Source organism: Chamaea fasciata, unplaced genomic scaffold, assembly GCF_029207755.1.
Source record: "Chamaea fasciata isolate MVZ Bird 193981 ecotype frontalis unplaced genomic scaffold, bChaFas1.0.hap1 SCAF_3, whole genome shotgun sequence".
NCBI lineage: Eukaryota > Metazoa > Chordata > Aves > Passeriformes > Sylviidae > Chamaea > Chamaea fasciata.
This window is the reverse complement of record NW_027094088.1, coordinates 12,446,155-12,456,929: the sequence shown is the minus strand read 5'-3', so window position 1 is coordinate 12,456,929 and position 10,775 is coordinate 12,446,155. Positions and strand designations below refer to the sequence as shown.

Sequence of the window (10,775 nt, the reverse complement as noted above, 5' to 3'; positions counted from 1 at the left end):
TAATAGTGCACTGTAATGTGTAATGTCATTGATGAGCTCTTAATGGTCCATTAGCAGAAGACATTCCCATGGAAGTAGCGAAACAATGAAGAGAGATAAGTAGCACTCCACCATCTGATAAGTGACACTGGCCCATTTGGACAAAGATAAGCAATTCTGCTCCACCCAGATGGAATAGAATAATATGCTCTTTACAAAACCCATGACAGCACAGCACTTTGTAAGATCAAGTCTTCTTGTCTTTTTGTTGACAGTTTTCAAATACCATGTGAAATGTATTTTCTCTCTGTTTTAAAGGGCAAAGTCATTTGTCAGGTGTGTGGCACAGGAAATCCTCTTAATCATAAACACTGTGCGACTTGTGAGAGCAAACTGCCTGAAGTACGGATGGTAAGACTTCAATCACACTGGGTGAATCAAACCACAGCAGAACATCCTTTACCTTTGGAGAACTGAAGTCATGTCCCTGTGTTACCAAAGCAGAGATTCTCTCCCCAGTTTCATATTTAAGCCTGGTCCTCCCACAGAAGCTCCACCACAAATGTGTCTCATATACCTTCAAGTTTCTGATATGGAAGTCAGGATTGTGAATGCCATAGGGAAAGCTCAGAAGGCTTTTAGAAAATGGGTAGTCTTGACTCCAAGGGAGTCTTGTTTGTGTCCAGATTATTTTCAGTTGCAATAGAAAAGCTGAGTATATACATCAGGAACATCATTCACACTGGTTTCAGTTATTTTCTGAAAATAGAATACACTTTTACATTATTTTTCCTATTCCACTCTTACATTATTTTTCTTATCTCCACTTGCTGCTTCTCCTACATGCATACAGCTAACATGCTTGTATTTGGCTGTCACTCTGCACAGAGGTGAGAAAAACACTGAAATATTGCCCCTAAAATTGCTCTGCTTCAACTCCCTGTTCAGCTTGGTTCCTTAGAATGATTTTATTTTCATTCTGAAAAGTCTTCTATGAAAAATGTCTGGAACATTTCACTTCTCCAGGTTGTAGTAAATACAAAAATGATAGAACAATAATGGTTTGCAAGTTAAGGTCTTTTGATTATAATGATTAACATCCTGAGTTCTAAAATTCACTGTAGCTAGATCCAAAAGTCTCTTGTATATCCACATAAGTGTCATTTTAAAGTGAATTGCAGTAGGGTTCTGTACTTACCTAAGTTAAATGTATGTTTGGCTGCTTCACTGAATGCAGATATGCATGTAGATAGTATGTAATATCTGTAGTCAGGCATGTGACTTGAATGTGAGACCTGTATTAGCTGAGAAAGTTAAATGCTTACTAAAAATTATTAATAGTAATCAGAAAATTTCCTAATAATAGTGATTAATTAGTGATAACAATAGTATTTTAATAAATAGCAATAATGCTGATATTGTTATTAATGGCTATTAAATATTTTATATTTTGAACATATTAGACAGCTTTTGTAAATGTTATTTTCCAACTGAACCCCCAAATTACATTGTTCAAATTGCAGTGCAGGCCACAGATTAAAGCAGGGTTATTTTGTGTTTGCTTACTTGCTGTTATGGTGTAATCAAAGTAATTTTCCTTGGGTTCTGTCCCTTATCCATATTCCTGACTTGTAGAGAAAATAAACTGCATAAGCCTTAAGGCAACACCTAACAAAACATTTCTAAGTCCTATTTGTCCTAACTGGGATCTATACTTAAGCTCTGAAGTTTCAGATGAAAAACCTGCTTTCTTTTGCTTACTCATATAAGTTAATTGTAGAAAAGCTGGGTAATATATAATTTGCACAAGGCAAAAGAGTGCAAAAAAAAATTAAGCAGCAAATTCCAAACTGTGAGGAAACTCCTTGCCTGAACACCTTCTCCCTGCCATACTACTAAAAAGAAAGGTACAAAGAAAGTTGTGTGTTGGCTTTGAAAATTCAAGTCTGTCAGTGGAGAAGCCTCAATCTTAGTTTCATCTGTACTGATAACATAGGGCCCTATCAATAAATACTCAGCTTAAAAGCACATCATTAATAAGATTTTTATTCTTTGGTGCTAGTTCTGCTAAAAATATTTTCAAATTAATTAATGCTACATTTTACCATGGTTTTGTAATGAAAAACAAAATTATAGGTTAGATGCAAGTCACTCTGTTGCTCATTTTAAGCTGCAATAATTCTTTTAGGCTGAATATTACTTTATGTTGTGAGAGCAGCTTGCTTTCTTCTTTCCCCTTATTAGGTTTGTGGACTTTCCTTCATGAGGAGCATTTTCTCCCTAATGCTTGTTTTGTTTTATCAGCCCGTGTTTGGAGGAGACTCCTGCCCACCTCTCCAGGGCCAGCAAAGGAAAACAGCTCAGTGCTCAAAATGCAACAGTGTGAACCAGAGCAATGCCCGCTTCTGCGCCTGGTGTGGGGCCAAGGCATGTGCTCCTGCTGTCTGTGGGGACAAACCTGCTGCTGCTTCTCTGCAGCAATGTCACACTTCTCTGTGCAAAACTCCTGTCAGTCAGTAAACATTGTTACTATCAAGATACTTGCTTACAGCATAGAAGATTGTGCATGGAAAAATGAGCGGCTTAGAAGACATCCTGACCCCACATCAGGCAGTGACCCAAGGGTTTAGAGTTGCAAACAAATTATCATGGGTCAGCAAGCACCAGATCATTGCATCAGCTAAGATGCAACAACCCTGTGCTCAGGCAAAGTAACTTAACCACCAAAGGTTAAAGTATAGTCTGACCCAATGCAAGTTTTCCCATAACAACTCTGGGCTATAATCACCTATACAGGCAATTACCAGATAGATGCATGCAATTGTTTGAAGGCCTCCTTAACTTCAGTAAGGACAAGTACTTAACTGCTGCTAAGTTGAGTTACAGTCAGTGTAAACAATTTCCCCTTGTACAATGCTTCTACCCAAGATCACACTCAAGGAGAATTTATTCACTGTGAGCCAAATCCACATAAAATTTGAAACAACACTCCTCTATATGCATAAATAACCATTAGTCCTGTACTGTACTATGACACTCAGGGTGGTAACTTTACTTCCTGTTAATTCATTCCTCTGCTTTTATAATTTCTGAGTCATTCATCCTGTGCTTCTCTAGTGACAAATGGTGTGTTGAACTTTCTAGCCCGGACCTCCTCCATCCTATTTTACTTGTTCCAAGTGTGGTACCACCAACCAGCCCTATGCTCGCTTCTGCGTGTCCTGTGGTGTCTACATAGAGCCCCCATCCAGACAGAGCTCTCCTGGCAGTCCCACGGATCCTGAGGACTCACTGGGATCCTCTCAGGTAGCACATACAGTGTTACAAAGCCAGGCTTGAACTCAGCTAAGAGGCTGTTCCACTGAGGTTATGGATCAACACCGTTCCATTCATTTCCTTGGGACAATGCTGTGGGCTAGGAGCACAAGGAAGGCAAAAATGTTAGTTTTGCTTTCTGCTAAAAAGCAGCCTCTTTCTAACTGGTGAAGTGTGAAACAATCAGCCTTTCAAAAGTCTTAGCTCTTTAAGTATTTTTATCTTACTGGCTGTGAACTATTTGTGGTCTGCTGATACAAGGTATTCTTTCACACAAATGGAGTAGCTTTTTAAAACTGTTTCAAGAAAGAGCCCAATACCTAGCAAGGCCAGCTCTTGCCCTACGAAAGTATCCACATACCCTGGCAATCGTGAAGAACTTGGATTTTACTTGAATATTTGTGATAAGTTGCACTGTTGTTACAGACCAGTAATTGAAATTAAAAATTGTTAATTATTCTTCATGCTAGCTTTTTCATTCCCTTACAATTTGGTGTACTGTTCTGGTTAGTTATGCTTGTAAGGCATTGAATTATATCCATATTACTTACATTTGCCTTTCTCCTGCACCACCCACAGGCAAAAAGATTACAGGCTCAAGTTGCCTGGCAAATTTGTCCTGTCTCCTTGCCCAAATCAAGGGCAGAACTAACAGAAGGAGAAGATAAAGGAACCCAAACCGTTGGACTTCTTTACCCATCCAGCAAACTGTTGGAGAAGAAGGAGCTTGAACTGATTTCACAAAAAGAAAAGGTGGAAAAGATGAGTGATCGTAAGCCTTTCCTGACAGCCATTAGTCCTGGAAAAGGTTAGAAGTTCTGATTTTATGATTTCTAAACAATTTATCTCCTTACTTTTTTCTTGAAAATATTATCACTTATGGAATGTGGCATCAGTAGGACACTGATGTACATCTTTACAAGTCTGTGTTTCCACCAGTCACTTGTAAATGCACTGCCTTAAAAATCAATCACTGATCTCCACCAATAACTAAAGGAAAGCTATCAGCAATATCAAAATTTGGTTTACTGAGCCCTGTACAGCCTTACTAATTTGTTAGCAGTCTGATTTCTTCAGATCCCACCAGATTGGAGGTAGATGTCCTGTCTTTGAATTGGAAACCACTGAACAGTTCCCAGGACCCTCCCCAGCCTTTGCAATGTGAACTTCAGGTAGGGCTGTGATGCCACCTGCAGGGATATTGATAAACAAAACTGAGACACAGGAGGCCAGAGCTCTTGAAAATATGATGAAGCTTTGTCTACATAAGGAACTTGTTTGCGGTGCTGTTGTGGAATAAATTATAGACACTTAAGAATCAAAGAAAACTAAACTAGAGGAAAGGATTCTTAATAGGATTATGAAAACATCACTCATTGAAAAGTCTTTCCTCTCAGACTACAGTAGGAGCAGTACCAGTACTGCAGACAACCTCCTTTCACAACAAGTTCTGTGGTCACTTTGTTCTTTGTGGAATCGCTTGACTGTTTGCTGTCATTAAATGCTTGCCATTTTTAGAAGTTTTAGTTTTACTATCCTGAGAAATCTTCAGTGTAGGCTGAATCTGCAGACGACAGGGAGAAGGAATTCTGCTGACCTGAGATATTCTAGAATACATGGTTTTACTACAAGGGTCGTGGGTAGAGAGGGCCTTGCATTCAGCCACCAGCCTCAGCTGAAGGGAAGTCCCAAAGAGAGAGGGAGAAAGAGCAAGGGGGTAAAAGTTAAGAGAGCGAGAGAGCAGGGAATAGAGCTAAGAGGCATGAGCAGAAGAGGAGCTAAGAGAGCGAGGTCCTTGTTACAATGCATTATATTTTCTTTTGTGATGAATATTCTATCTTACAGTGACCAATCAATACAACACACAAAATCCTATAGAATCTACGTATAACCTTTAAGAACTACTACATTACCATACTATGTTATATTTTAAACTCTAAAAACTACTTTTTAGACTTTTCTGTTTTGTTACATTGACCTTTGGTTTCTTAGCCAGCAGAAAGGTATCATTCCATTAAAAGGGATTCTTCTTCAGCTGGCTAGGGTATTGTTTTCAGGTTATATAGTAACTAAGACTTGGTATCCTACAACTCAAAGTAAGCTTCCATTTCTATTTCGATTATAGGTTTCATATTTTCGGAATCTTTTGCTAAGCAATCATATTTATAAGGTTTCCCCGATTCATCTTCCCCAACATTCAGCTTTCTGGATCCCAAACACTTGAAAGACAGTCCATCAGTATTAATTAGGGATCTAATAAATCGCTCAGTGGGTGTTGCAGCAGCCCTCTCGTTAGAGGGTAGAAATGAGTCAAGAGACAGACTTCTTGTTTGTCACAGCATGAGAAGGATCCTGGTTTATTCCTCTTTACAGCTCAGCCATCCTCACTCCAACTATTCACTGACTCTAGCTATACCAAGCTCCTACTGCAGGTTTCCCTTGCAGCCTCTGACTGCTGGTTATTTCCCGCTAAACTGACTGCATGCATTAGTTTGCAGATTCTGACCACAGGCTTTTACCTAGCCAGACTATGATTGCTGGTTCCAACAACAGGCTCTAACTGCAGACCCAGACTGACCTCACAGCACTAATTCTCCCTCCTATTTTGCCCAGTCCTTCAATCCTTCAGTATCACCTTCCTCAAGGTGTTCTTCCTCCAGGTCATCCCTCAGTATCTCCTTCTTCAAAGTCTTCCCTCTGACCAACCCACCCCTTTTATCACACTTATCTTTATTAGTAACAGCTGCAACCCATTAAGGGCAAGGCCTCTTCTTTGGTAATTAGTACAACTGTGACTTATCAGGGGCAAGGTCACCTGTAATCCTTTCCTCTACACCTACAAGAGGGCAAAATTGTCTTTAATCTCAGAGGGCAGTCCAGTTGGGCAATCCATAGAATGAGTTAATTTTAAACCATTACAGCATCAAACCCTGGTTTGGAGGAACAGTTACTCTTTCAGTTCCACTTTCCCATCTAGCTCTCTTCAGCAATCAGATGGTCAACCCCTCATACTGTTACCAGAATTAATTTTCTGTTGGGTAGTAAAAGTTGCTAATGAATGTTAGAAGTTCCTCTTTTGACTCTGTGTGTCTGTATTCAGATGGACTCTAATTTTTAAAATAATCACTGGGGAAATCTGTTTTCCTCCTCCCTTCCTCTGAAATGTGACATTTCTCTTAGGCATGTTGTAGGAAGTACACCACTTTACTCAATATGTCAGGGAGCTTAATTTAGTCAGAGATAAGAAAGGATTGGCCCCTAATAGTGCCAAGAGAAAAGCAAAGTAACACTGAATAGTTGTTTGTCTCTGTCAGAAATACAGCTGTTGACTTGTGAGTGACAACTGCTGTCAATGGGAAAGGACAGGAATAAATTCTGAGCTGCTTTTGAATTCTTTTCGGTTTTTATCCATTTAGCAGAGGTAACTTTGTTGAAGTTGCACTGTGTAAGGTATTTTCCATTAGATCCTGCCAAGGACTGAGGAACTTATTTCATTCCATAAATCAGTAGATATCTCTTACAGTCAGTTCATACTGAGTTGTATACCTGGCTTGAAACTATCTGTATCAAGAAGACTAGGCATTATCACCTAGGAAAATCTTGTCTATATATGCCAAATATGACCATTCTTTCTTCAATCAAAATAGGATCAGACATCTGATATTAAAGTTTTTTAATACAAGTGATTAAATAAAATCACAGAATGTGTAGGTTGGAAGAGACCTTCAAGATCATCAAGTTCAACCCAGCCCTAACACCTCAACTAGATCATGGCATCAAGTGCCACATGTAGTCTTTTTTAAAACATGTCTAGGCCTGGTGACTCCACCACCTCCCCAGGCAGACTATTCCAGTACTTAATCACTCTTTCTGTGAGAAACTTCTTTTTAATATCCAGCCCAAATTTCCCTTGATGCAGCCTGAGACTCTGTCCTCTCGTTCTGTCAGTTGCTACCTGGAGAAAGAGACCAACCCCCAGCTGCTACAACCACCCTTCAGGAAGTTCTAGAGAGTGATAAGGTCACTTCTGAGTCTCCTTTTCTCCAAGCTAAACAACCTCAGCTCCCTCAGTTGCTCTTCATATGGCTTGTTTTCCAAGTCCTTCACCAGCCTTGTTGCCCTCCTCTGCACATGCTCAAGCATCTCAACATCCTTCCTAAACTGAGGGGCCCAGAACTGGACACAATTCTCAAGGTGTGGCCTCACCAGTGCTGAGTACAGAGGAAGAATGACCTCCCTGCTCCTGCTGGCCACACCATTCCTGATACAGGCCAGGATGCCATTGGCCCTTTTGGCCACCTGAGCACACTGTTGGCTCATGTTCAGCCAGCTGCTGACACCAGTACCCCCAGGTCCCTTTCCTCTTGGGCACTGTCCAGCCACACTGTCCCCAGCCTATAACACTGCAGGGGGTTATTGTGGCCAAAGTGCAGGACTCGGCACTTGGACTTATTAAACTTCATCTTTTTAGACTCTGCCCATCCATCCAACCATTCCAGATCTCTCTGCAGAGCCATCCTATCTTCCAACAGATCGACACATGCTCCCAGCTTAGTGTCATCCACAAATCTACTAATGAAAGATTCAATTCCCTCATCCATCTCATCAATAAAAAATATTGAACAGAACTGGTCCCAGCACAGACCCCTGAGGGACACCACTGGTGACTGGCTGCCAGCTGGATGCAGCACCATTCACCACCACTCAGGGCCCAGCCATGCAGCCAGTTCCTAACCCAGCAAAGAGTGCTCCTGTCCAAGCCGTGGGCTGCCAGCTTTTCCACGAGTATACTGTGGGAGACAGTGTAAAAGCCTTGCTGAAGTCCAAATAGACAACATCCACAGCCCTTCCTGCATCCACCAGGTGGGTCACCTGGTCATAAAAGGAGATCAGGTTGGTCAAACATGACCTAGATCTCCTAAACCCGTGCTGGCTGGATCTGAGACCCTGGCCATCCTGTAGGTGCTGCGTGCTGACAGTATAAACTCTTCCATTATCTTGCCAGGTACTGAAGTCAGGCTGGCTGGTCTATAATTACTAGGATCCTCCCTCCCACCCTTTTTGTGAATGGGTGTCACATTGGCCATCTTCCAGTCATCTGGAACCTCACCAGTGAGCCAAGACTGATTGTAATTGATGGACAGTGGCTTTGCAAGCTCATCTGCCAGCTCCCTCATCACCCTGGGATGGATCCCATCTAGGCCCATAGATTTATAAGTATCCAAGCGTCTCAGCAGCTCTCTGACTGCCTCCTCTTGGATAATGGGGGGACCATTCTGTTCCCTGACACCATCAACCAACCCAAGAGAACAGTTGTCTTGAAGACATGTTGTCTTCCCACTGAAAACTGAGGCAAAGAAGGCATTAATCACTGACGGTGTAGTACACCACAATGACACAAAGACTCCAACTTCAGAGGGCTGAAAAAGTGACTCTTTTATTCTCGGGAAGTGTCTTTTCTTTTATACTATTCTACACAGACCAATTTGATTGGTGACAAGAAGACAAACTTTTTCAATCACATTGGTCAGACCAGAGACACATCAAGAAGTCCCTCCTAGGGAAAAATATGTAAACAATTTTGCCATTAAAAAAACATGTCTCTTGTTTACAGAAAATTCCCTGGGAAAGGAATTTCAGAAAACCAAACATGTCAGGCCTGAACCAGGGCTACAAAGCACTTCTGCCTTCTCATCTGCAGTTACTAAGTTCCCTCCCTCACCCAACAGAGAACAAAGGATGGCCTTACCTTTCCTTTTACTATTAATATATTTGTAGAAACATTTTTTTTTATCCTTTACAGAAGTCGTCATTTTAAGTTCAAACTGAGCTTTGGCCTCCCTAATTATTTTCGTACATGCTCTAGCAGCTCCCTTAAATACTTCCTGAAAGACCTGGCCTTCCTTTCAAAAATGATACATCCTCATCTTATTCCTAAGTTCCTCCAAAACCTCCTTGCCCATCCAGGCTGAACATTTGCCTCGTCGGCTGGTCTTTCAGCACACAAGGACAGTCTGTTCCTGTGCCCTCAAAATCTCTGTTTTGAAGCAGGCCCAGCTTTCCTGATCTTCTTTTTTTTTAAGGGCTGCTTACCAAGGAACTCTCTGAATAAGTCTCCTAAATAGGCCAAAGTCTGCCCTCTGGAAGTCCAATATAAGAATCTTATTGGTGTTCCTTCCTGATTTCACCAAATATTGAGAACTCTATAATTTCATGATCACTCTGCCCCAGTCGGCCTCCAACCACCACATCTCCTACCAGCCCATCTCTATTTGCAAAAAACAGATCTAACATAGTCCCTCCCCTGGTGGATGAGCCCACCAGTTGTGACAAAAAGTTGTCTTCCACGCACTCTAAAAATTTCCTGGACTGCCTCTTTTCTGCTGTATTAAGTTCCCAGCAGATGTCTGGCAGGTTGAAGTCACCTACAAGAGCAAGGGTTGGTGATCCTGAAACATTCTCCAGCTGCTTATAGAATAAGCTGTCCACCTCTTCCTCCTGGTTGGGTGGACGATAACAGACACCCAGTAGGATGTCAGCCTTGTTGGCTTGGATGTCAGCCTTGTTGGCTTTCCCCTTAATTCTTACCCATAGGCATTCAACACCATCTTCATTAGCTTCAATACTTATGGTGTCAAAAGCCCTCTTAATATAAAGGGCCACCCCTTCACCTCTTCTCCCTTTCATGTCTCTCTTGTAGAGCTTGTAGCCATTGAGTGCAGTGCTCCAGCTCTGTGAGTCGTCCCACCATATTTCTGTGATGGCAACTACATCATAGCTTTGCTGTTGCACCATGACCTTCAGCTCTTCCTGTTTGTTACCTATGCTGTGTAACATGGTATACATGCACTTCAGCTGGGCTACTGATTTCATCCCTAACTCGGGTTTACCACCCTTGGGCCTGCTTCCAGGGAGCCCAACTGCATCCCCTTCCCCCTTCAAACCTAGTTTAAAGCCCTCTCAACGAGGTCTGCCAGTTCATGAGCTAAGAACCTTCTGCCCTTAACAGAGAGTTGTATCCCATCTGGTTGTAACAGAGCAGGTGCTGTAAAAGTTGCCCCATGATCAAAGAATCCAAAATTTTGTCAATGACACCAACCCTTAAGCCACTTCTTAATGATGCGAGTTCTCCTATTTCTTTCATCATTTTTCTCCACCACCAAAAGGACTGAGCAGAACACTACCTTAATTTCCTTGACACTTCTCTTTTCAATCTCATCACTGCCAGCCTGGAGTATCAGTAGTGGGTAATAGTCAGGACGTCTTTCAGTGATATTCTGTACCCAGGCCCTAAAGAGGCAGCAGACTTCCCTGTGGGTCCAGGCAACATATGAGGCCTTCTGTTCCCCTCAGAAGGGAGTCACCTTAGATGATTACCCTTCTTCTTGATGTTAGAGGTGGAGATCCATCTTACAGATGAATCATAATTGGGAGGCTCACTGAGCAGATCATTTCCCTCTAAATCATCTGGCTGGCTCTCT

At 41.8% G+C, this 10,775-nt stretch overlaps 1 protein-coding gene across 1 annotated transcript in view; it reads left to right on the top strand.

Annotated features, from left to right (window-relative positions):
* DZANK1 (double zinc ribbon and ankyrin repeat domains 1) overlaps window positions 1–10,775 on the top strand; it is a 35,106-nt gene that overhangs the window by 9,120 nt on the left and 15,211 nt on the right. Inside the window, 4 exon segments of the mRNA XM_066178054.1 lie at window positions 298–390; window positions 2,284–2,406; window positions 3,124–3,285; window positions 3,874–4,102. Of these exon segments, the coding sequence (XP_066034151.1) occupies window positions 298–390; window positions 2,284–2,406; window positions 3,124–3,285; window positions 3,874–4,102 (607 nt within the window).